Source organism: Pseudorca crassidens, chromosome 12 (genome assembly GCF_039906515.1).
Source record: "Pseudorca crassidens isolate mPseCra1 chromosome 12, mPseCra1.hap1, whole genome shotgun sequence".
Taxonomy (NCBI): Eukaryota; Metazoa; Chordata; class Mammalia; order Artiodactyla; family Delphinidae; genus Pseudorca; species Pseudorca crassidens.
Window position 1 is genome coordinate 84,880,856 of NC_090307.1, and position 27,390 is coordinate 84,908,245.

Genomic DNA, 27,390 nt, shown 5'->3' on the forward strand with positions numbered 1-27,390 from the left:
GGTTTTATGTGCTAATGATAACCTACAAAGTATGAGACAGAAGGGCAAAATGATTCCATCAGACGCTGAAGAACAGAACCAACTAGGAGGAAGCCTCTTATTGGCACAAAGTAGACTGTATTTTGACCATGTAAGGACATGCCACATTTGAAAAAAGAAATCAGTTCTTCAGTATTTTAGTAAGGACGGTGACTTCTTTCCACTTACATGCTCAAGGAGATGACAAAGAGCTGGCCTCGTTTTAGCAGCCTGTATGACAATTCACATTCCTTTTCACGAAGGCAAAGATTAGAAACAGGTCCCCACCCGGCTCCCACCAGTCCATCCTGAAGTGCAAGTGTTTGGTTATGACCTCACCTCTCTACACCTGGAGACCTGTCACAGCATGGCCAAGTCCAAACAACAACTCACTCCTCCACCCAACACTCTCTTCCTAATATTCAAATACACCAAACAGAATGCATTTAAAAAATGGGGGCACCTTCTTAAGGCAACCACTTTCCATTTTTCTGGGTTCAATTCTATAAAATATCTCCTCTCAAATTATTCTGAATTCTGCTTTAGGATTTCACTTCCTAAAATACCACTTGGATGAGGTCATTTCACATTGCAAGATCTTTAGCAAATCCTTTGTCTTCATAAAATTCAAACCCCATAGCAAAGCAATCAAGAGTTCTTAGCATCAATGAATAAACAATACTTTTAGGTCTTTTTTTTTCTACCATCCTACATTTCTTGAGTGATCCTGCTTGGTGTTACTCATGCCATTTCTTGTGTATTTCAACCCTCATTTTGTCTACGGAAATCTGTAGTTCTACCTACCTTTTTAATGGATTAGCTCAAAGGTTCTCCTTTCAGAAGTCTTCAGATACCCTCCAGTCGAATACTGAAAACCCTGGCCCTGTGAATTTAAAGCCAGTCCTTCCTAGGTGCCTCTCCCACCACCCCAAAATAGCCCAGGTACCTTGCTCGCTTCACATGGCCACATGATCAATCTCCTAAGAGGAAACCATCCATTTTCTCCTGCTAGTAGCCAAGCTCCTCTTAAAACAGATTCTATCATTTTCTTCTTTTAACGCCCCAAAGCACATAGAACAACTCAAGTGGGCCCTCAATAAGTAACTGGATAAACAGAGAAATAGGAGACAATTTTTTGAGAAACTAGTGATTTATAGAGCTTTTGACAGAGAGGCAGTTTAATGGTTAAGAGCATGGATATGGGGGTCAGAGTGATCTGGATTTAGGTTCACCAGGTTACTCAGCCACTGTGTGTCTCAGGCATTTCCTCTAAAAATGAAGTTAATGATCCCTACCTAATATGGCGATTGTGACCATGGGGTAATAAAGCACGAAGAACCTCAACATGATTGTCTGTGGGACATGCTAGAGAGATAACTGTTAGATTATCTCTGGTGTCATAGAGACTGCACAATGTGGTGTTTAAGGGGCACTGAAACAACTACTTCTGTGATTTAGGGAACAGTCAAGTCTTTAGTTGGACTGGCCTCTCAACAACCACTTTTTTTTTTTTTTTTTTTTTGGCCGTGTCATGTGGCACGTAGGATATTAGTTCCCCGACCAGGGATCTAACCCACTGGACCGCCAGGGAAATCCCAACAACCACTTCTTAATTGCTGACAAGTCCTTTTGACCTCTCTATGCCGCTGAAGTTTCCTTAGGTTATGTACATAATGTGGTGGTAAGACATTTACCTGACAGAAACGTTGAGTGAGATAATGTACGTAAAAGCACTACGTAAACTATTGAAAAAGATCAGTGTTATTATGGACTTCGACTCAGAGAAAAAAGCCAAAAGTATTAAACATTTTATTCAATTTCTAGCACATTCTGTGAGGGCCTTGAAAATAAATTTCTCTCTTTCATATAATTTTTCTTCCCAGTTAATTTGGTTTCTCAAGTTCCCAAAATGAAAACCGAATCTGAAATGGTTATATTTTGCTCCCTCTGCTGGCCTGTGAGGAGAATAACGCTACCTAACAGGAATCATTCAAGATCATCTAAATGTTTATTTTCATGGACTTGAGTATAAAGATGTAATGGCATTCCACATAAAGACAAAAAACATAGTTTCAGCTCTATCTGATATATCTGACAATTAAACACAATTTTTTACGTCTACTTTTTGTTTTTAACAATTATCATAGGATTCAAATCTAGAAAATTATTTTTGTACAAAGGCTAGCTGCCCTCCATTTATCTTTTTCAAAATGATTACTTTAAAAGGTCCTGCTGTTTCTATATTTAAGGCTGAAATCCACCGAAAATACCCAAACTTGTAATTTCTTTATTTCCTTTGCTGCCACTAATTTTTGCAACCACAAAATTTACTTCCAAACTTACAAGGTTGTATATACTTATTTAACTGTGAATCATTTTTTTGTATTCAAAGTCTCCGATTATGTATATGAAAGCTAATTTATTAAACCTTTGTACACAAAGATGAACATACCTGTATAGCAAGCTTATATGAAGAATGAAGTTACAAAAAAGTAAAAGTGTTATTAAAACTGATGCATGTAAATCACTTACAAAAGTACCCGAAATGGGATAAAGCTGCTCATCCCTGATTTTCTCGTTTGGTTCACACGGTTGAAATAGGAACTTTAAATGGTTAGAATTTTTTCTTTTAAAAAGTGATATATTAAACTTACATACAGGATAATTAGCAAAATGTAGAAAGGGAAAACAATGTACAAAAGACAGATAAAAACCATCACTCTTGACAGACACAATCCAAAAATAGTATAAACCTTAACAGACTATCTCTAAACCAGCTCCTACCTACGTCCCACCCCCCACGGTTTTATCAGCAAGAATAAAATATAGTAAACCAGCAAGCTCAGTCTTTCTGTTCTTTAAAAGAGGCCTGACTTCAGACCACAATTAAGCCTTAGATAGACTTTTTTTTTTTTTTTTTTTTTTTTTGCGGTATGCGGGCCTCTCTCACTGTTGCGGCCTCTCCCGCTGCGGAGCACAGGCTCTGGACGCGCAGGCTCAGCGGCCAAGGCTCACGGGCCCAGCCGCTCCGCGGCACGTGGGATCTTCCCGGACCGGGACACGAACCCACGTCCCCTGCATCGGCAGGCGGACTCTCAACCGCTGTGCCACCAGGGAAGCCCTAGATAGACTTCTTTTAACATGGGAGGGACAAACAGGAAAATAATTTTACCTGTCCACTTAGTACTAATTACCAGAATGCACAGTTATAATTAAATAGCTCTTGGTGCTATGTCAAAAGCAGTTTATTCAGAAGCCTTCTTGTTTTTTTGCTGGTTTCGGGGCGAGTTCTTTAACAAGTTTCTTATCCTGAGGTACATTCCAGTAGATTCCGCCATGTTCTCGAATTCAAATGGCGTTATTCCGGTTGCAAACTTGCTCATGTCAGGGACAGGGCTATGGATTTTAGTGGCTGTTCCAGGACTGGCGTCCGCCTGAAGGAGCTTCGGGCTGCTGCCTCCATTCTTGACCTCACAGTCTGACTCGACCCTGCCGCTGTCAAGAGCACCTTTAGAGTCTACCTGAGCCGGCTCTTCCTCTTCTTTCTGGCCAGGCAAGGCAGCCTCAGAATCTGGACTCGAGGTTTGTTCAACTTCCGACTTCTCTGTACTGGTGTCTGGTACCTCAGCCTCATCTGACATCTGCTTTTCAGATGTTTTTCCCTCTGGGACAGGGAGGTCAGGCTCATTCGGGCAAGGTGAAGAGGCAACCGAATTCCCGGTTAAAGGTGTGTCAACAGGAATATCAGAATCACTGTTTACGCTCTCGGCCTGCTCGAGGGCCGCCCAGATCCGCCTCTGCTGTTCTTCAAGTTCCTCCAGAGTCAGTGCGTCCTCGTCCATAGTCACAGATGCCGTTCTGGTCTGGGGTGAGTCACTGGGAGTGAGTGGCGGGGTGCCCTTGGGCAGCGGAGGCGTGAAGATGGGTGGAGGGGTGCTCCGGGGGAGCGGAGGAGTGCCAGGGGGCAGCGGGGGCTGAAACTGAAAAGTTTCACTGCTCGGGGACCCGTGCGGGACCTCTGCATCTGAAATGAGGACGTTGAGAAACTTTGAGTTGTCATATAGCATTTATTTGGTTTTACGAACACTTATTATTTGAACTCAGGTGAATCCAGAGGTTCACTGGCCAAAATTACTGGCTTAAGAGGGGCAAACTGGATCCTCAGATACCATGACCATCACTGAATGTCCTCAATCCACCTGAAAAGAACATCTGCAGGGGAAAGGTCGGGGTCTCTGGCGCCGGGAACTTTAACGGAGGGAAAACTTGAACACTGCAGGAAACTGGGCTGGCACTTCAGCTGCCTACACTCCAGAGTGGGTGGAGGCAGAAGGATACGAAGTGGAGCTGGCAGGGTGGGAAGGTCCCTGGCTTATCTCCCAATTCTGTACCCTCAGTCTAGTCTGCTCGCCTGAACTGTGCGTTCATGCAGCCAACTGGTCACTGGCCTTCACTACCTGTACGTCCCACAGACACAACAGATCTGACCTGTCCAAAACAGAGGATCTTTCCCTAAAAGTCACACTCTTCCCCTATTTGCTAAGCTCGCTAATAGCACCACCGGTGGCATCTTGCTGAAGTCTCCAAAACTGAAACCTGCTCGTCATCAGACAGTCCTCCCCCTTTCCTTCTGCCCACGCCAGGTCCTTGGCTCTCTGGGGCCCACCCTTTCCTGCAGCCTGTCATAGGTGCTGCGTTATTTGGGGCCACTACCGTTTGTCAGGAATACGAGTCCTTCCTGCCTCTGGACTCTTCTTCCTTATATTCATCCTCCAAACTATCAGTCTTTCTAAAACACAAATCTGGTCCTAATAACACTTCCATCTCATGAGAAACTCTTTAGTGCCTTCCCATCACCTACAGGAAGACGTCCGATCTCCTCTGGGCCTTAGAGGCTCTCACAACCAAGAATTTGCCTATTTCCACCATGTCATTTCTTACTGCCTGGTTTAAAAGACTCCTGCTGTCACACTGTTGTTGGACCAATGTGCCGTGATGCTTCGTGCTTCTGTATTTGCATTTCTCACTGTCTCAAATGCCCTAACCCTTCTCATGGCCCTGGTAAATCTCGGAATCCATCCCTCAAGATGCAGCTCGAAGGCATTCTTGGGAAGAGGCTATGACTTTATCCAGCACGGCTGCTGTTTTTCCTTGGTGCCACTATTACAGTTGGTGACCAGCTCTGTGATACTAACCTCTGTATCTATCACTACAGGCCACCACATTTATATTAAAATGATGTTTACACATCTGCAATCCTAGGCGACAGAGAGCCGTAACTAAGGGTAGCACTTGTGTCTTATTAATCTTCCTGGCCTCGGGGTCTAGCAGAGGAGTCTGAAACACACTATGTGTTTAAAAACTTTGGAAAAGTCAACTGCATCACACAGAATCCTAAAGCCTATGCAAAACCAGCCTGAACTTTATTGTACAGGCAATAAGATCTGTGAGGAGGGTAATACACTGTCACTCAGAGTTTAAGACGTTAACTCAATCAGAAGAGCAAAGAATGGATAAAAAAGCTGAAAGGAAGGATTAAAAAAAAAATCAGTTATAAGGGCGCCAAGAGCAATCAGGTGAGAGAAAAAAGCCTGAACGAAGAGGCAATTTCTGAGACAGTGTTTAGATTTCGGTAACTGGCTAGAAACGGAAAGCCACCATTACGGGTGGATGCGGCTGCAGACGAATGGCATCTCTCAGTCTCGGGAGCTGCGAGAGCACGGGTGCTGCCGGCTACAGCAGAGAGCACAGAGGAGCAGCTGGCAGGGAGAAGGGATGGCAAAGCTAGTGAACTACTTGACAACGTATGTATTTTGTGCTTTTAAGAATAAAACATAACTAAACAGTTTAACCCAAGTTTCATTTTTCACAAAATATCACAATAAACACTATTAACATAAGAATGCTAAATGGGAACAGGACGTTCAGGTAGTTATACTTCACAGTTCCAAGCTGAATCACTCTACCCACAGGTTTGCAATATGGAATCCATTTCACTTATAACACATGATTTGTTAATAAAATTTTCCACAGGAAAATGGCAATTAGACTGACTCACTGTTTCTTCTTCTTGGGAATGAGCTGCCGACAAAAGTCACTCGAATTACTACGTCTTACAGAGTTCCGCCCCTGCAGGGCAGGAAGAAGCTGGTGACAGGGGGATTTGCGGTGGTTCTGGGGTGGGAAGGGCCTGCCTTTAGGACCATTTACCAGGGTGTCCATAAACCAACCCAGTTCAGTTAGCAGACCCTCTCGGCCCTTTCACGAAGCAGCCCTATAACTGGCCTCGATAATTTGATCTGTTACTATTCACTGAATGATCACTTAAGTTGTTCAGAACGAGGGTACGGAAGGGGGTTGCTATTCACCCCCTCAAAGACCCTGACATTCATTGTGCTGAGAGGGAACATGGAAAACAACATGTTTTAACAAACAGAAGGATGGACTGGGGGTGGGAAGACACATGGAGGTCAAGACATGTGGCTCGAGGCCTTGAGCTTTACACGTGGTCAGAGTGTTCTGATCCTGGCACTGGCCCATCTTTTACGTCTGTGGCTTGGGTAAGAAAGCTCTTGTCACGGGGTTCTTTGTCCTCAGCAGGTGAGTGCACGTTATGGTGGCTCCTTTTAGAGGTGCTGCTGTTTCTAAAAAGGCAGAGGCTTACTTAAGCTTCTGCACAGAGGCAGGCGCTTGTAAACAAAACCAGTTGCCTCTGCTGATGGCTGCGACCAGAGGAGCCTTTAGCAGGTGGTCTGGGACCTTGAACTACATTTAACAAATGTGTGCGGGCAGGCAGAAGCCTCAGCAGATGGCAGCAGAGGCTCGGAAGCAGGCACAACTGACGAAATAATTCACTTACAGACTGCAGGGCGAGGGGGATCTAGCGAACTAAGGCACAGGCTTCGGGGTAGGGGCCCAGCTGAGTCCTCAGGAAGTGTGGCCGAGGCAGAGATCAGATATATAGTGTGGAAAGAAGGCATTTCAGGCCTTTTAGGCACCCAGGGTAAATTATCTTTGTTCTGCAAAGGTTCTGTCTGTCTTACAGAGAACTAAAGAGGTTCTAATTAAACTGTTTATCCCAGGGTGAGTTAGGCAAAAACTAGCACTAGATCTTCTGCCCCAAATTCCACTGTGGACTGAGAGCCACGGAAGAAATGTGGAGGCACTAAACTTGGATTCTTTTTTTTTTTTTTTTTTTTTGCGGTGCGCGGGCCTCTCACTGTTGCAGCCTCTCCCGTTGCGGAGCACAGGCTCCGGACGCGCAGGCTCAGCGGCCATGGCTCACGGGCCCAGCCGCTCCGCGGCACATGGGATCTTCCGGCACCGGGGCACAAACCTGTGTCCCCTGCATCAGCAGGTGGACTCTCAACCACTGCACCACCAGGGAAGCCCCTAAACTTGTATTCTTGAGTCTCACTTCATCACATGGGCTCAGGCTGGCTCTTGATTGGTTAATTATATATGAAAGAGAAAGAAAGAGACAGACAGACAAACAGAGAGAAACTTCCCTTAAGAGGAAGGTTTCCTAGGCCTCAGAAATTCCCTCACAAGAAACAGAAGCAGCAGCTCCCAGCACAGGGCTGAAAGTGCCTGCACGTAGTGTGTGGACCTAGTTACGGACCTGCCACCACCGCAAATTCCCAAACCTCGAGAGAAAGCAACTACATCCCAAAGGGTTCAAAATACCAAGCTCGGTGTCTTTTCCTCAGAGGTACTCTAAGTGCCTAAAACCAAAATTCTCTTCTTATGGGGAAATTTCTTCCAACCTAAGTTCCCAGGTGGTGGAGTCAGATGACTGGCACTAAGAGAGAGAGAGAAACCAAGATTTTTGCCCTTACTCAGAAATCTTGGCTGTGGCCTTTGATAACACTGGGAAGTGCTGGGCTCTGGAAATGTAATTGTCTGGGACAACTGCTTATGGATTTTGGGGAATTGCTTGCTTTCAAAATTTCATAGGTATGTGGCAAAGGCTGTAATTCTGTTTCCTATGAACTCTTTGGCCTTGTTAAAAGTGAGACTAGATATTGAAGTAGGGCTGTAGGTGCTAAACGTCCAGGTTGTGAACTTTACTCAGGTATCAAGACTCCTATGGTGAGAACAAGCAGAATAAAAAATCGGGGAAAATGGTTTGGAGGCTTTAATTTTGGACTTTGAAGTTGCTAGTGCAAAATCATTCAATTTGGGGATTTAAGGTAATTTATCTGCAACCTTTAAATTCTCCCTGGGTGCGGCTTCCCGGCAGTCCAGTGGTTAGGACTCCGTGCTTCCACTGCAGGGGGCACATGTTCAACCTCTGGTCGGGGAACTAAGATCCCACGTGCCGTGTGGCATGGCCCCGGGAATCTGAAAATGGGTACTCGGGGTGGGGAGGTCTCCGTTCAAATTTGAGGCAATTTACATTGCTGGCCTCTTAGTACTAGAGCATCTGTATGCATTTTACCCCAATGTTGCCATTTCATTTCACTTTCAGAACATCCGACATGCTACATGGGGCCAGAGTAGAGGGGCGTGGTTTGTGACGGGCAACGGAACAAGGGGTGAGTTTTCATCTTAGGTTCAGAGTGGACTTGGAGTTTATTCAATTAACACAACATTCTGATCCATTCCAGAGCCTTCTGGGGGCAAAATCTAAACTACTCATCAGTAGTCCCAAGGGGAAACCCAAAGGAGTGGGGTAAGCGGGGACTCAGAAAGGTGGGAGCATGACTGTCCTGATAACTACTGATCTGCTGAAAAGGACCGTCACAACCCTGCTTGACCACAGGTTCCACGGTAAACCCAGAGGGTTCAGAGAACAAAAGGCTGGGGGAGTATCAGAGGGCAAGGCCTTTGTTCCCTCCTGGGTTTCTGAGAGGACGGACTTTCCTCCTGGTTTCTCTTTCCTGGAGGGAGGAGGGACTTAGTGGATTTACACACTTGGGAAGAGTATCTGAGAAAGCTTGACTTAGCTCTGCCCTTCTTCCTCTCGGGAGCTGCCAAAGGGGAGCATGTTCCACTGCTTGTCTCAAAGCACTGCCCACCAGAGGGGCCGGTCCAGGTCCAGAACCACTGGGACTGGGTGGGTAGGTCTGTCTAGCTCAGGTACCCAGTCGGCTGCCCAGCTGGCTCTCACACCAAGCTTTGATCAGCAAGAGTGGAGATGCTCTGATATCCGAGGATAAAAGAAAAGTTAGTGCTCATAAAGAGCTTCCTCTTTCTTATGGAACTCAGGAGCGTACAAATTCACCCTACTTTCTAAAGAAATCAAAACCACAGGATGAAACCTACCCGAGTCAAGCTCCATGTCAGCGGGCGAGGCTGCCAAGCTGCCTTCCTTCTTCTGCTTCTTTGGGCTACTAGGCCTGGGCAGAGACGAAGACCTCTTGCTGCTGGACCTCACGCTCGGCTAACGGAGAACCAAACTGAACACAAGTTAGGCGGGTCCACAAAGAATTGAACCCCATCCCTTCACTTAAATATGATGCAGAAAACCAATCTGGAGCTAAGTCCAGGTAACTGGTGAAGGCAGTTACCTTTTTCCTTTGGATTCATCAGAAAACACAGAGTGCTTTATATCCAAAGCGAGAAAAGGCAATAAGATGCCTAATGAGTTACAAAATTCCTCAGATAGACGCGATACATGTTTTTTTTTTTTTTTGCGATACATGTTTATAAACCACACTCTGAAAATCTATTTACCGCTTGGAAGTTAGAAGTTAGGTAATTGGCAAACACGTCTTTCTGCTGACATGCCTGCATTGGTATGGAACCAAACATCCTCCATTCCTAATGATGAAAAGAGAAGAGAAAAATAAGTATGTATTTGGAAAACGTCATGCTTTGAATAGTCTGCTGACAGGAGGTAAGGTGGAGGTCTCAAATTACATTTCTGCTTCATATGTGACTTTTCCTTTTTGGGGAAATTAATGAAAATAATGGAGCATTGAAGGGGAAAAAAAAAACAACTCTGCCTGCAAAATGATCAGGACCGAACACTAAAAGACTACTTGACAAAATCGCTTGGCCCAAGAAGGTTCTACCTACTACAAGAAGAAGTTACAGGCATTAATGACACAGACTCTCATTCGGCCTGGCTGGCTCCCGCACCAGCACTGTTCACAGGACTGTTAACTGTTCCCTTTTCCTAACTCGCTCACTCATGCTGATTTTTCTATCTTCTGTTCTTTCCCTTTCCAAACTGAGCAATAATCTTTAAGGTTCAACATCACTCGTTTCTCTCTTATGGCCAGTAACACATTCAACAGTGGTTCTCAATAGAAATCACTTTGGGCTCTTGTGAAACCTATAGATTCCAGGGACTAAGTTAAGTCTAAGGGGGGGCAGGGGCGGTGCTCAAGAATGTACATTTCTAATGCACACCCCAAGGAGATTCTGATGTGGGCTGGTACTTGGACCCACTTCCAGAGGGACTGATGGTCTGTACATGCAACTCAGCCCTTGATTAATTACACACGTCTTCGTATCTGTTCACTAGACTGTAAGTTCAGACCTTTGGCTGTTTCTCTGAAGCCCAGTCCCTAAGAACACCTAGAATGCATTTTTATTAAAATACCCCACCACCATCACCACTACTATAGTTAGTTGTTAAAGCCTGAAACCTAAGATGAAAGTTGGAAAAGATTAAGTGTAGCAAACCTTTCTTGTATAGGAGAAATTTTACTTTGGGGAGGGGGTGAAGAGGGAAGAGTAGGAAAAAGTTATAGTAATACTTAGATTTATTAAAGGCAGAAATTTACTTCCCAATTAATTCTGTAAAACTTATAACACTGCTTCAAACCATCCCATATTTAAAAAAAATAATCTTTTAATTTTAGAATAGTTTTAGATTTATAGAATCTCACCATTCTATTTTAGCTCCTTTTCTTAGGGCATAAAATTGGAAAAAACTGTGGGTTTTCTTTTTGATGAATTCAAGATTTCACTTAATATTCTAATCAACATAAAGGAAATTAAAAAATTAAACACAAAAGTAACACATTTACTTCTTTATGGAACAGTAATTGCTACATAAGCTAACATTTTGAACAATCTACTTAAATAATGTCACATCCCAGAAGAATAAAAAAACAACACACTTACATCTGGAATTCCTCTGGGAGTAGATATATTAAAACCTGGATAGTTTACCAATTTCGAGAGATCGTAAGTGACACTTTTATTTTGTTGTACTTCTCCAGCTTCTGTTTCTCCATCAGCACCATCTATTACAGACCATCAAAAAGCTTAATATTGCTAGATGCCCATATAAATCCCTCTCCAGACCAAAAGCAGACCTGGAAAGTGCTTAGATTCATGACCACAGAATTATTCCGAGAATAGCTTTAATTATAATTTGTCTGAACCATTAGATTAGAATTTTTAAACAACATGGACATATTATTTTGATAAAAATAAACATTTAAAATCTTGGAAACTTTAGTTCTTCCATGAGTTATTTGAAAAGTCTGTTTTGCACTGGTCTTTGATTTGCCTAATCCTCTTCCAATTCTTTATTTAATAAACATTTATATAATGGTCACTGTGTATGAGCTAGTGTTTTCTTTTCAGATAGTGCTTTAAACAGTTTACAAGTATTCATTTGCTTAATCTTCATAACAACACTAAGAGGTACATACTATTAAAACCACTTTACAGATGAGAATCGTTTTTGAAGGATACTTAGGAACCACTTCATTATTTTGAAAAGTACTAAATAAATCGAACATTTTATTTTGCCTTGTCTATATACCTAAGGAAAACAAATAGTTGATGAGAAGTTTCTCTTTATATAAGTTTTCAGGATAAGAAGCCAAGTAATGAAAGAATAAGAATATAACCAGTATGTCACCCGTCATTAACAGATAGATATAGGCAATGATCACCAATGACTGATTCCACTACAATTCACAGGAAACAGAGGGACAGAGAAACATGATAAAATAACACCATGGGGATGCACCAGCAAAATCTCGAAAACTCAAAAGGACAAAATACAGAGTTTTGTTAAAAACCAGAAAGGGAACTTACAGATTAAAAGAGATTTAAGAGGCTCTCAATGATCTACAATCTTTTGTCCAAAGAATCTCTATTCAAACAAATAAAGAGAGAAAGAGAAAGAGAGAGAGAGAGAGAGAGAGAGAGAGAGAGAGAGAGAGAGAAAACAGAAATGCAAGCACCTACAGAGTGGCAGGAGCAATGATAATTTGAATGTCAGCATGACTTGGGGATATATTAAAAGGTTGTGCTGGGGCTTCCCTGGTGGCACAGTGGTTAAGAATCCACCTGCCAATGCAGGGGACAAGGGTTTGAGCCCTGGTCCGGGAAGATCCCACATGCCACAGAGCAACTAAGCCCGTGCACCACAACTACTGAGCCTGTGCTCTAGAGCCCGCGAGCCACAACTGCTGAGACCGCAAGTCACAACTACTGAAGTCTGCGTGCCTAGAGCCTGTGCTCCGCAACAAGAGAAGCCATCGCAATGAGAAGCCCGCGCACCGCAATGAAGAGTAGCCCCCGCTCACCACAACTAGAGAAAGCCCACACACAGCAACAAAGACCCAACGCAGCCAAAAATAAAAAAATAAAATTTAAATAAAAATTTTTTTAAAAAGGCTGTGCTAAATATTCTTTGGTACCACTTGAGGTGGGGGGGGGGTTGGTAAATTTTTTATTTAGCTTTTGTTTAATTAATTAATTAATTTATTTTGGCTGTGCTGCGCGGCATGTGGGACCTTAGTTCCCTGACCAGGGATCAAAACTGCACCCACTGCAGTGGAAGTGCAGAGTCTTAACCACTGGACTGCCGGGGAAGTCCCTAAATTTTTTATTTTTATTTTTAATTACCTAAGTAATATCTAGAAACACTCTGATTTTTAAAAAATGTACAGCATTAGAGAGAATACTAAAATCTTAAGCCCAATCCTGTTTTCATTCTCAGGGATAACCACTGTTGATTTTGCTGTATATTGGTTAGGACTTTAAAAATTTTTTATATAAAAAGTTATTTACTATCCACCAGATGCCAGGCACTGTGCTACATGAAAAATAAATAGATACAAATTGTGACAGGGCATGAAGAAAACAAACAGGGTAAAGTGATAAAGACTGGCAGAACAGGTGGGTAAACATGGGAGAGACACATCTATTTATTTATTTATTTATTTATTTTTGCGGTACGCGGGCCTCTCACTGTTGTGGCCTCTCCCGTTGCGGAGCACAGGCTCCGGACGCGCAGGCTCAGCGGCCATGGCTCACGGGCCCAGCTGCTTCGCGGCATGAGGGATCTTCCCGGACCGGGGCACGAACCCGCATCCCCTGCATCGGCAGGCGGACTCTCAACCACTGCGCCACCAGGGAAGCCCGGGAGAGATACCTTTAAATAAAGTGGTCAGGGAAGGCCTCTATGAGTCCAAACCCTGAAATCTAGGTGGTTCTTGGTTAAGAGCTTTCAAAAATATCTTTTACAAACATAACTCCTCATAGAAAATATAGAGCATTGTTTCATCCATGTGGGGTTTTTTTTTTAAATTTAAGATCAATGGTATCATAATATTAAGTCATCCAGAAACTTGCCTTTTAAACTCAGTATTGCATAGGGATTTTGCCACGTTAGCTCCATGGATTTACTCCATTTTTAAAAATACCACAGGGATTCCACCCCCCAGATCTACCACGGTTTACTTAGCCATTCTCCTTTAGGGCCTTAATGTTGCTTTTAATTTTTCACTATCATAGTCAATGTTAAAAAGTATCTTTATATACATACATTTCCTTGTGCGCACGTGTGACTATTTTTCTAGAGGAGGTACCTAAGAGAAGTTCTAGATCATAGGAGGGTTTATTTATTCTAATTTTTATAGGTCTCCTGGCAGAGATGGATATATTTCTGTTGCCATTACTGAGAAAGGCAAGAGCTTATGAGGTCTAGCTGGAGAACCAATACCTTGCTAGGTAGTCACTGGGCAAGTCCAGATAACCATCTGATAACTCTCACTGAAGTTTTAGCTCCTTCCTTGTAAAACAAGGGAAACACCATCAAGATATTTTTTAGTTAACTCAGCACACACTAAATAAGCCAGCCATTCCCACCCTATTTTACTGTGATTCTTTAATTAAAAAAGAAAAAGATAGAACACTTAAGCTGACTTATCTAACTGAACATACTATACCTTTTCCATCATAGAGTGCAAGCCCTGAGGTCTCTAGTTCGGCCTCTTTGAGCCAGCCTGGTGGGTATCCTAGCTGGCGCATTCGATATATAAAAGGTGGAAGACTCTTGTCCGTCACACCCAGCGCATCCTGAAGTTCCTCACTGAGTAAAAATAAAAGAGGAAGAAAAATACTGTATTCTTGTTTGGATGAAAATACATACTGGTCTGATATTTTAAAACTCTTCTGTGTCTTATATTACACGCCTGTGGCACGGTGCCTATCAAACACATAGTTAAAATTCCAATAAATCTTTTTGGATTAATTGATGTACATTATAGAGAGCCTTGCTAGAGAACACTTACTTATATCTTGATTATTACCCTGAAGATCCACAGAACGTTCCATATAGTGGGGAAGCAGAAATGACATTCTATGGTAAAATGACAGAGGTACCTGATAACTCCTGGCTTGAATCTTCCAAATCTTTCTTCTACTTCTTCTGCATGGTATCGCTGCTGAAAATTCTGACTGCTTGTCTCACCACAGGCATCCATATACTCTTTTCTCTTCTCACTTATTCGAGCAGCATTCCGAGGCTAAATCGTAATGTGTTCGGAAAGAATGGTATCGAGCAGTTTAGAAATACTTCAGAAATTGAATAAATATAAGCACTTTTTCTAGGTCAAGCACACAGATTATTTCAGTGTTAATGCATAAGGGACAGGTATAAAAGAGTGGATACTTTAGGAAAATAAGCAAAGAAGAGAAGCAGTCCCTTAATTTCGTATTACCTTGGTACTATCATAACATAAAATAAAGTTTTGAAAATAAGTTGTCTAAAAATGAACACTCATAATGTTTTATTCATCTCAAATACAGAGTACTGTAATAAATTATTATTTTTTTAAAATCTAATCTTTAAAACTTACGTATAAATTTGGAAAGATTTCAAAATCAAGGACTATGGGAAAGACAGGAAGTTTCTTCACATCACACAATGCCACAGATGTATTGAAAACATTAGAAAGCTCTGGTTCAAAGATTTTTTTTTATATGAGAAAAATTTACCATTGGGCAATCTTTCATTTGATGCTCTTCAGAACCACAATTGAAACAGTGAGGCTTTGGCCTATTTGGTCAAAAAACAAAGATTTTCATAACGTAAATAGAAATATAAAAGCAAATCAACAAAATTCTGTATGACAGCAATGTGTATCAGAGACAAGAAAGCATGTAGATCGCCAATTATTATCTGCAAAAATGAGTACACTTTCACTTCTTGTGCTTAGTGATTTAAACAAACAGTACTTTTGACCAAGTCTTTTAACCAAGAACCCTTGTGTTCCTGACTGATCTGTTACCTCTGAGTTTTGTCAGTGGCTAATAATAGAAGAACCAAGGCAAACAGATTATCATATTTTCCTTTAGGTAACGTGGAAAGGGGTAGATGGTTATAAGACAGCAATCAAACTGACAGCAGTAATTATACCTTTCCACCCACCCAGGCACATCAGGAGTGAACCAATGAATATATAACTGACTTAAACATTTAACATGTCTATATATTGAAATTCTAGTTTAATCTGTTTATTTATCGTAAGCTAGCAATAAAGAATATTAACTTTTCAAGCTAAAAGAGTTCATGGTTTTGGTTAAAAAAGAAGAAGAAAACAAAAGCAACTCCCCACACAAACCTTTTTGCCTTTACTTGTATTTCTTGCCCTTCTAGAGAAACAATGTGGCTGAAGACTTGCTGGTACCTTTAGTGAGTTTTATTAAGGAATAGTTATCATAGTCTGCAAAATTTGGTTTTTTTTTTTTTTTTAAAGGTGAACTTAATGGCAAGATGCATAAAGATCTTCATTCACTATGTAGGATACTTGGGTATTTCCCATCCTTCCGTAAGCTGAGGGTTTTCATTTAGTAGCGGTTGCCCCAATTTATCAAGGCAAAAATTAGTAAAATACAGGACACTTCCTACAACCTGCAGAAAACAAGTCAAAAAATATTGCTATTTAAGCAGAAAAAAAAAAGACATTAAATAATGTAAGACTATGATTAATTGTTTTAACAATTTATTTCTGGATGAAATTATTAGAAATAATAATCAACTCCCTAGTTAAAGGAGCCATATTCTGATGTGTAAGTAAGATCTCCATCACTGAATTCCCCTCTGTTGCCTAGATCACTGAATTTTTCCTGTTGGATCACTACTATCAGTTGCACTTTCTCCAGACTTAAAAAACAAAAACTTTTCAACAACTCTTATATTCCCTCCAATTTCCCATTTCTTTGCTTCCTTTTGCAGCAAGATCCTCAGACAGTTGTCTATATCTATATAGTCATTGTTTCCACTTCCTTTCCTCCCAATCACTCTTTTCCTTTCCTTCCAATTTTTGGGAACAATTTCCTACAGAAAAGTTGAAAAAAATGGTACAAGGAACACCCATGTACCCTCCAACTAGATTCAACAATTGTTAACTGACATTTTTGTGTGCACATCTCTACACACACACACACACACACACACACACACACACACACACACACACACTTTTTACTGAGCCATTTTTAAAAAGTAAGTCGACACCACTATCATCTTAGTCTAAGTCACTATTTTCTCCAGCTCGAGATTAATACAATAACTTCCTTCCCAGGTTCTAGCTTCCACACATAACCAGCTACAGACTCTATTCATGACACTGCACCCCTAAATACTTCAGTATGAGCTTTCTAAGAATAAGAACATTCTACAAATCACAATACCACTGTCATGCTTAAGAAAATTACTAACACCTTAAAGTCATCTATATCCAATCTATTTTCAGTTTTCCACAATTTTAAAGACATGGGGGTGCTGGGATGATGAAGAGCCCACAGATCTTACTGAAAAGATTTACAAGGTATGTACACATCTCTACAAATGTGATAAAGGCTGATATTTGCAAAGGTATCGTTTTAGATCACCCTATAAATGTCAAGTGGAAGAACTAGGACCAGTGATTGGATTGAGTACAAGAAGCACATTTCAGCCCAACTTTTAGAGAGTGTAAAAATCTATCACAGGTGTGAAGAATGAAGTGGTTTGTCTCATTTTTTAAAAAAGTGAATTCCAAGTTACTGGAAAGACTCAAAAAAAGAGCAAACTGCTCTAAGGACACTTTAAAGAAAGATTCCTGAATTTGAATTAGATAACTTCATTTCCCTTTTAAATTCTAAGGTTCTGGGATTTAAAGTGGCACCTGCCTGGAAATGGGGGATTCTGCACTTATTAATTTAGTCTAAATAGTGGTACATCAATGGGACACAATACTCCATGAACATGAAAACTAGTCTTCCTTTAATGGAATCCAGGATTACATCATCTTCTTTAAAAATTTTTAAGTTGCAAAATCACACCACTACACTGCACTGACACTGCTGAATTTTGCATAGGTACTGAAAGGGCTAAATGTAGGTTCATCCCTGTAAATCGTCTTCTGTTTTTCACCCACTATTGTAGTCTGTCCACATTTAACACTTCCTATCTGCCACCTGTTATATTAGCTATATATCCCTCTCAGCTTCACCCATCTCTAAGTTCCATAAGCATGCTTTCTATATCTTCATCCAAGTTCTTAAAAATGAGTAGAGGTGGGAGAGAGGGATGAATAGGTGGAATAAAGAGAATTTTTAGGGCGGTGAAACTACTCTGTATGACAGTCTCATGGTAGATGCATATCATTATAAATTTGTGCAAATTCACAGAATGTACACCACCAAGAATGAACCTTAATGTAAACCATGGACTCTGGGTGATAATAATGTGTCAATGTAGGTTCATCAATTGTAACAAATGTACCACCTGGTAGGGGCTGTGGATAGTGGGGGAGGCTATGAATGTCTGGGGGCAGAGGATACATGGCAAATCTCTATACTTTCCACTCCATTTTTCAGTGAACATAAAACTGCTCTAAAAAAAACCAATCTATTAAAAAAAGAAAAAGAAAGAAAGGAAAGAAGATGAACAGAGAGGATAGTCAAGAGAAAAATAAAGTCCTCCGAAGTATATATATTGTGCCCCCAGGCCACAATGAAATAGTTATTAAAAAGCAAACTATGGTATTTAGAGGCTGAAGCCTACACTGTTGTTTACAACAAATTTAATGAAAGAATGTGTGATCATCTGACGACATATGCCTATACCACTTTATCATTTAAATGTCACCCAGTGGACATAGGATAGGAAACATATCTGCAGAATTCAAAACTTAAATGTCCAAACTTACACTAAAAGCTTCCTTATTGTTAACAGCACTGGATTCTTCTACTTTATGGTCCTCTTCTAGCATAACACTGGAAGGCTAACACAAAGAGAAACACATGTTACAAAAGGTAACCAATTTTTAACAACTTTCAATTTCAAGTATTAGCCATCTGAACACACTTTATTTTCTAATACATACCATTAAGGTATATAAAATTTTGAATTCATTGTTGTCATAATTAGGGTGAGTTGAGAAGTTAAGCTAGGTAGGAATGTTTATGAAAGAAATCTCCCAAGTGGGAAAGTTAAAAAGATATATAAAAGATAGTATCTTCTGGAACATTAACATACACTATGACTTTTTAAAAATTATTTTTACACTATGACTTCTGTGTTAAAAAATATTAATTATGGAACTTTCAACACTTAAACTGACAAGACAGACTTTACCTTGAAATCAGATAATCAAAGATTAAAATAATATATAATTTGATATTACTGGTCAATACTGTATTACAACCCTTACAGACCTCAAGCCACTACAAAATTCTGAAGTGTTTCCTGAATCAAATATTAAATAATATTCAATATGTTTTGGGTTTTTTTTTTAGTATGGTTTTTATTGTTAAATATATTTTGTTCCATGAATCTTTAAAAATTATATCTGATAGGTGAAAACTAAAGGTGATAAACAAAAAATTTAATTAATTAGAATACTCCATTCTCCAACCTCTGAGGATAAACAGCTAAAGATCCTTATTTGAGAGACCTACTTACCTTAATTTTTAATTAAAAAAAAAAAAGCCCAGAAATCATAATTCTGATTTTCTTAAGGTAAACTCATGCCCTAATATTCAGAGTGGAATCTCTCAGATTTCTTTGGGCATGCTGTTGATTTTTAAAACAAGTAGAAGGGAAAGAAAGGATGGCATATGAACCTGTTCATTTCAGATAAAAAGAATCCATCTTTTATAAACCCCAGAAACAGAGATTTTTTTTTCTGACCTAAAATTAATTTTCTGCCCCAAACCACGTGTCCAAGTCAGGGAATGGAAAATAAAAAGGCTTCAGTTTTGAGTGCAGCCAGGTGTGAATATGACTCCCTGAGAAAAGCACCCGTGATCCAAAAGAAAACCCTGTGGCTGCGCTGGTCAGACTGTGGAGAAGGAAGCCCGGCTGCAGGATGGGAGGTGAAGAGTCAATCTCAACAGTCATTCTGGTTTTGATTCAAGAGGATCCCTGGAGCCTAACAACTGGCAGTGAAAAGCATAACCTACTAATCTTAAAGTCTCTTAAGTTTGAAATACCTGGGGCAAAAGATTAAAGGAAGTCTTTTCCACATCATTTTTCTGCTGTTCCTCAAATCTTTTTACTAAATTTGATACAAATTCCTCTATTTCTTGATGATATTGCCTGCATAAAGAGGACAAAATGGTCAGAACCCAGACAGAGTAAAACATTGACTTGATTGAGTTTTATGCATTTTTAGAAGATGTCATGTGTAAATTTTGTTATTTTGTTTTTCAGAGTTTATCAAATTGCTGACTCTTTGTAACACTCAGGAATCTATTCCTTAGGAAAAATATATACATTGTTGTCAAGTTAATAAAATGATTACAATAACCTAACACAGTGCCTAGGCTGTAACAGCTGGCAAATACTTATGCAAAGACTAAATGGATTTTATTTATAAATTTTACATACTTAATTTTTGAATATATAGTAAATGGTTCAAAATTCAAAAGAACTAAAAGGGTGAGTTACATAATGAAAAGCTCCCTTCCTACCCTGTCTCTCAGCCCCTTATTTCTGCAACACAGAGATAATCAGTGCATTCAGCTATCCCACATCCTCCTCCCAGACACCCTCTCTGCACATATAAGGAAACACCTATGTAAATATTACACTGGAGAAAAAAAGACCAAAATGCAATGCAAGAAAAACGACTGAGGTCTATTTTCCCCAGCTTTCCAGGTCAAGAACCACGTTCATCAAATATTCTTCAGTGCTCGGTTCAGGAGGGGCCAAAAGAGCCAACCTCCTCCTTACAGACTTGATCCATCAGGTCCCGTTAGCTCTGACATTGTAAGATTTCTGCAGGCACAACGCCAGGTGAGCAGTGCAGACATTAAGACTGCCAAGGGCTTGAGTTAGAGGCTGATTCGGACGGTGACAGCGGCACTGGAGCCCCGCGTGCCCGGCACCGTGCTGCTCCTGTGCTCACCACAGGCTGCTCCACCCTCCCAGAGCCTCAGGTTCTGCTTCTGCTGAGCTGAAGTAGCCAACGGACCTGCCACACAGGTAACCCCCTGCCACCCTATGTACGGTCCCTTTCCCTTGCCCGGCACCTAAGATAACAATATGATTAAGTGACACCGAAGGGGGCAAGCAGGTGTCTGAAATGTCTATGACCATGCTCTGAGGAAGGGACAGGTCAAGGCCTCAAACCATGTCAGAACATTCTAGCAAGCACTGCAGGAATGCACTGAGTCATCCTAGACCCAAACATGCTGGAAGGCTTGCAAAGGTCTAGTTTTGCTATTAAAAAGAAAAAAAAAAAGCACGTGGGTAAGCTTTGAAGATAGCCAACAGGGAAAACTTAGTTCCCTGACTGTGGCAGAGAAATGGTTAAGATTATTTATGGTGGTAGCGGTGACTTTTATTTGAGGCTATTTATTGGGCTCTTACAGGTGCTCATTTAGCTACTTAAGAGGTAGTTACTATTAGTGTCCTGTTTTCCAGTGATGAAACTGATACGCAGAGAGGGTCAGTGACCTGTCCAGGTTCACAGATATAGAACGTAGAGGAGTCCAGCTTCAAATTCAGGTTTATATGACCCTAATGTCCTCACTTTTATCATGATTCCATAAATTTCAAGTAAAAGAATAAAGATGGTATATAAAGTAAAAATGAGAACAGCATATTTATAGAAGACATTGTATCATAAATACATCAGCTCATAATATTTAGGAAAGGGAAAATTACTTACTTTGAAATAACATTGTTCATAAATAGAATCTGAAATAAAGGTCCATCTAATTTAGTATTGTTCACCAATATTCCACTAAAACAGAAGTTAAAACATATTCTTAGAAGACATTAAAGTAAAACTTGCATATGTATATATAAACACTGACTCTTTATAATTCTTAAGTACCAAAGATCATAGAATATTTTACAAATAAGATCAAGAACCACAAAGAACTCCGGTTTTTCCCACTTTAACAGTTTTTAGGGGTATCTTTTACATTACATATTTTTAAAAATATTCCATAAAAAAATTAAAAACTGGGCTTCCCTGGGGGCGCAGTGGTTGAGAGTCCGCCTGCCGATGCAGGGGACACAGGTTCGTGCCCTGGTCCGGGAAGATCCCACATGCCGCGGAGCGGCTGCGCCCATGAGCCATGGCCGCTGAGCCTGTGCGTCCGGAGCCTGTTGCTCCGCAATGGGAGAGGCCGCAGCGGTCAGAGGCCCACGTACCGCAAAAAAAAAAAAAAAAAAATTAAAAGCTACAGTTAATCTTTCAACCGAAAACCTTCTCTACCCAATGGCTGTTTGTTTACAAATTGAGGGGAGGGAGGAATTGAATAAAGCAGGTTACAAGAATATATTTCTGAAAGAATCAGTGAATTTGGCTTGGAAATATATGGGAAATTGAAACACTATAAATAAATGGGTAGACTCTTTCTGGAGGGCAGAGCACACTGCACTAAGTAGCTCAAATCCAAAATTTTAAAGTAGAGATGTAAAAAGTATCTCATTCCTGAATTTGACTTTCAAATACTGCAAAAAACAGAACTAGACTGCAGCCTGGAAATCTGCTATATATCCCTTTGGTAACCTGGGAGCAGATGAATCTGATTCCTCCACACCTGCCTCAAATCCTTCTACCTGTACAGCACGTGAAATAAATCAATCTGTATGTGGAATTGCCCACATCAAGTAGAGAAATAAAATTAAATATGAAGACACCCAGAAACTTGCTTCAATTTGCACAAACTTCAGTTTTAAAAAATACATCATGTTTCTAAAAACTACATGCAATTGCATGACCCTTGACTGGAGTTCAGTTTGAGAAATCAGCAATAAAGACATTCAATTGGGGAAATCTGAATCTGGCTGGGAATGTTATTAAGGAAATCGTGCCAGTTATTAGGCGTGATCATGGTGTTGTGGTAACATGAAAATCTTTAGAAAAAAAAATACATGCTGAAATATCTGGGGTAAAATATGTATATGGAATTAGAAGAAGGAAATATGGCAAAATATTGTTAAATCTAAGTGATGAAAATATGGGTATTAACTGTACTATTCTTTCCACTTTCTGTTCGTTTGAAAATTTTCATCATATAAAGAAAAAACAGAAAAAAAAAAAAAAAACGCCCCACAATGTTTACTGGATAAAAAGAAGAGACACTTCTGATCATGAAAGTTCCAAAAATAAGGGTTAAATCAAGAGATGTAGGGTACAGTTTTATCTAAATAATTTTATTTTTTTCTTCCTTGGTGTTCTGTAGAAAGCTTTGTCAGTCTGACAATGTGGAGGGCACCAATTAAAAAAAATATATATATATATATATTTTCCTTTTTCAGGATACTAATGCTTGCTTCTTATAAATTGGCAAAGCCTATGATGCTGTAATCATTTGAATTCAGGTGATTATAACCCCCTTATAAATAAATATTTAATGTTTAAATGAACAACTCTATTACAAAGCATATGCTTGTCTAAATATTTTTACATATATAAAAATTGTGATTTTTTTTAAGAATCCTAGTTACATTCAATATGTTTACTACCTAACCAAAAATAAGTGTAGATCTACAAAGTGTGCTCACATAGAGGAAGGAAAGTAGGGCATAGAGAAGTTATTCTTTAGACATATTCTGAAATATGTCTAAATTCTAAATATGTTAAATTCTAAAATTTTAAAGTTTTAGTCACCAGTGTAGCCAGTTAATTCAGCTGGTACCAGGGACAAAAAATTCCATGTGAAACTGCATCAGTGTACCCCATATTCTGAAAGCCTTAACATACCATTCCGTGTAATAAATTTGTACTTTAGGAAATATTTTAATTTAGTGACTACTGAGTAAATTTAATTACAAAATATCAACATTTAATCTTCTATTAAAATCAGATGCCTGAATGCAAATTTACTCACTGTACTTTTTTCAAAAGCAACTACCATCTCTTCTAAAATGCTGCATCTTGCATTATTTCTATTTATGAACACATTTTAATTGTATAAATAAATCTTCAGCTAGATTAATACCGTAATCTGAATTCTAACTTACCAGAAATGTTCACCGAATAGCAACAGCTAGGTTGATAACTTGCCTGTTCTGAACATTAAGTCAAAAACTTCTGAATTGTCTTTCACACGTATTTTCACCCAATAAGTCAGTTTTCAAAGTTTAATACAGTTGTGAGAATTCAAATTTTACCCTCACAAATTAAAAATAAAGGATCATTACTATGATTTCTTGAGTACAAAATGGTACAAAAATCCTAAACACCCTTTTTGCAAAAAAAACCCACACCTGTGATTAAATATTAATGTCAGGATAAAAAATAAAGGACATTATGGTGCAAATTCAAGATCTCATACCTTGGTCGAGTCAGAATGTTCAATTTTCTTTTAAGTTCTTGATGTTATTACTTGTTAAGGAGTATAAGCCCTCATTAAATAGAAATACAAAGATCATAAAATTCAACTACTAACCTCACTTTTGGTGTCACTGTTATAAACATATGTTATATACGTTAAAAGACAAATATTTTGAGGATGACACACTTACTGACCTCCTGTTTTGTTGCAGGGCTAGGTATGTGGATCTAAAAACTAAAATAGAGTTTTCATCCCTTCCAACACGGTATTTCTAAGGCAGGGGCACGTAGTTCAAAGAGACTAACAGACTAAACCAAAAATGTTATGCAGCGTAACAGACTGTTAAGACCTGAAGAATCTAGGATGGAATCTATGAATGTTCACTGTAAAATCCTTTCAACTTTTCTGTATTTTGCAATTTTTCATAATAAAATGTCGAGGAAAACGGCATTATGAAAAAATGACTTCGAAAACCTTAAAAGATGATTTACCAACCACTTTCAGGGGTTTTTACACTAGAAAAACTACCTGAGCCAAAATTACTTGCATGTATATTACAAACAAAAAAATACCAAAAATTCTCTAAGAATGGAAATAAACATAGTAACACTTCTTGCTAGAAAGGTTGTAAACATGTAACTAAAGGCAAACGGAAACTTATTTGAGCGTTTTCCCTAGGGGTTTGCAATGGCCCTTAACCACGGAAGCTACTTCAAAGTGGAAGAACTTTAAAATGAATCCCCGAAGTTCATCAAGCAATTAACCATTTCTCTCTGCATGCCTCGACTCCTTAACGCCCCCAACTGCCCATCCTAGCACCACTAACTTTTGCACCGCCCTAAAGACACATCTGCGCCTAGGTCTAAGCATCCGGTATCTCCTAACATAATTACAGCGTGACTGCAATAACTTTAGCTTGGCTCCAAAAAAGGAGATCGGATAGTGACTCCGAATAGGGGAAGAGAAGTGAAGAGTCTACAACTGAACAGTTGAAAGAGTCCGGAATAACGCTAAAAACCTGCCCCAGACTGGGGGGCGGGAGGAGTGAATAAGGTCCAGGATACGGATCCCAGAAGGGGAGATGTCCGCGCCGAGGCCTCGGGGACAGCTTATGCAACCCGAACCCGCGATTCTCAGCCTCGTGGAATTTCCGCCCGCACCCTCCCGGGGACGGCACACACCACACTCCCCAGTGACAGGGCCCAGCGAGCGGGAAGGATATTCTCGACGCGGAGCTGCTCGATGGTTTCCTCGTACTGCCGAAGCCGCTCCCGCAGCTCTGCGTCGCCGACCCCATTCTCGTCCTCCTCGTCTCCGTCGTCGTCCTTGAAGAGAGTGTGAACTGGTTTCGGAGTCGACTCCTCTAGGTGGTCAAACGCCTCGAACAGCTCTAGGTCGCCAAAATCCACCTCCGCCGCCATTTTGGGCTATGGGAAAGATACGAGAAGAGGCGGAGCTGGCCCCCCCCCGCCCCGGTCGAAGGCAAAGGTTGTTGGGCGGCACCGCTCTCTAGGGCTCCGGCCGCCCTAAGCCACCCAGTACGGTTTCCTCCAAACGTAGGCCGCTGAAGCTGCATAATAGGCGGGCCAGTCCTGTGAGACTACAACTCCCAGAATGCAGTGGTGTCTCTCATACCCACTTCTGAGGTTGCTCGGGAGCAAGGCATGCTGGATATGGGTTTCTAATCGACTGTTAACTCATTGTTTGCATTGCATACTGGGATTGGTCCTTTTTAACGTGAAGAAAGCCGAACTACATCAGAACGTGTTACAACAATATGAGTTGTCTCTTACGCATTTAAGGCTGCAAAAAATCAGAGCACGATGTACGGCTTATCACAGATCCTGGTGAATAAGGAACTCCAGTTTTGCCACTGACTACCGTTGTGATCTTGGAGAAGCTACTTCAGTTTACTGGGCTTGTTTCACTTTGTCATGAAGAACTAGCTTGACCTTAGATTATTTTAGACTTGTCTGTTGCAGCTTTTGGTGATTTCTCTCCTTCAATCACTCATTCAATAACATTTATTTACCGAGTTCTATGTGCCAGGCACTGTCATAGGAGCTGAGGGTATAAGAGTGAGCAAACTAGAGAAGGTCCTGCTTTCATAGAGGGTACAGGCTAGCAAAAGAAAAAAACAAAAAATAAACATACATGTTCCCGCTCTTGGGTCAAAGTGGATGTTGATGGGTATTCATCATATTAATAGATATGTGAAATAAAAACAGGAATGGATATGTAAAAAATTTGACATTTCTGTGGGAGTCAGTGGATCGAAGAACTGAGGTTTGAACTGAATTATGAAGTGTTAGGAGGGCAAAGTTGGTGGTGAGTATGGGGGGTGGAATTAAGAGTCCTAGTCTGAAGAAATGGCGTGTAGAACGAAAAGGCAGAGTGGAGAAATATGAGGCTGGAACATTAGGCAAGTACTCACCACATTAGGGACATTGTCTCCACCCCCAAATTGGCAAGTCATTTCAACATTTTAAACAAGTGGTGGGTCTATGACCCACAAATTTTCATTTTGGTAAGATGGTCCTGATGGCATGATAGGAAAAGGACTGGCGATGGAGCAAACGTAGAATTCCAAATCTAGTAGACTGATTTTTGTAATAAGATCAACAAACGTTAGCTTGGATTAGGGTAGAGGCAATAGTGCTGAAGAGTTGATATTTAATAGAGAATATTTAAAAGATAAAATTAAAGCAACAGCGATAACTGAAGGGTTGTATATAGGGAATGAGAGAAAAGGGTGGTGAATTATTTGCCAGGATTCTGACTTAAGAAACTGGTTAAATAAGTGATCATTTGAGATAGAGAAAAAAATCATTTGATGTTGACCAGGTTTGGGAGTAAAGGGTGAGTTCCATTTTGGCTATGTGGTACCTTGAGGCAATTTTATCCTTATAAATAATTTTATCCTTATATAACTCTAGTTAGGTAAGTAACTAGACTAGTGGAAGAAATTTTTGAAGCACTAGTATATTGAAGGTAAAATTTTCGGGCTCAGTGGAGGTGTATATTACACAGATATTTGGCTAAACTCCGAAGAGGATTGAACTAAAGATTAGCATTTGGCTGGTTCAAATTTTTATGGAAAGTAAATACAAAGATGATAGAGAATGAGACTGCATAGTGAAGAACAGAGTGGGAAGGAAGTCTAGGACTGAGCCCTAGAGGGCTGGGATTTAGGAAGAGACAACTACAGAAACTGATGCACAGGCAGTGGGAGAACTAGGAGAGGACCCCCGAGAAATTATATTTAAGTATATACTTAAATCATCTTTTGGCCATGAAATTAACTTGGAATGATATATAATACAACTTAATTTCTGCTTCTATCTCCTTCTACCAACCTACTATAGTATTTAAGTTTTCTAATTT

At 40.3% G+C, this 27,390-nt stretch overlaps 1 protein-coding gene and 1 non-coding gene across 6 annotated transcripts; both read right to left on the bottom strand.

Annotated features, from left to right (window-relative positions):
• Nucleotides 1-1,809: 1,809 nt before the first annotated feature.
• ZCCHC8 (zinc finger CCHC-type containing 8) lies at nucleotides 1,810-25,588 on the bottom strand. 5 transcript variants are annotated; one of them, XM_067701004.1, is made up of 14 exons: nucleotides 25,229-25,588; nucleotides 24,007-24,049; nucleotides 21,384-21,458; nucleotides 19,702-19,807; nucleotides 18,417-18,491; nucleotides 16,029-16,132; nucleotides 15,843-15,908; nucleotides 15,217-15,277; nucleotides 14,602-14,744; nucleotides 14,166-14,308; nucleotides 11,098-11,219; nucleotides 9,697-9,783; nucleotides 9,286-9,403; nucleotides 1,810-4,042 (listed from the first exon to the last, which is right to left on the bottom strand). In XM_067701004.1, the coding sequence occupies exons 1-14, from the start codon at nucleotides 25,425-25,427 to the stop codon at nucleotides 3,264-3,266; spliced, it is 2,121 nt and encodes a 706-aa protein (XP_067557105.1). In that variant the 5' UTR covers nucleotides 25,428-25,588; the 3' UTR covers nucleotides 1,810-3,263. The 5 variants fall into 5 exon arrangements, with proteins under 5 accessions (XP_067557105.1, XP_067557101.1, XP_067557102.1 ...); XM_067701000.1 differs by having other exon boundaries at nucleotides 24,007-24,056; nucleotides 25,236-25,326; XM_067701001.1 differs by having other exon boundaries at nucleotides 21,384-21,412; nucleotides 24,007-24,056; nucleotides 25,236-25,311.
• Nucleotides 20,785-20,919, bottom strand: LOC137204271 (small nucleolar RNA SNORA9). Its single transcript, XR_010933506.1, has one exon. It is a non-coding gene; the product is annotated as a small nucleolar RNA SNORA9 (small nucleolar RNA).
• Nucleotides 25,589-27,390: the final 1,802 nt, after the last annotated feature.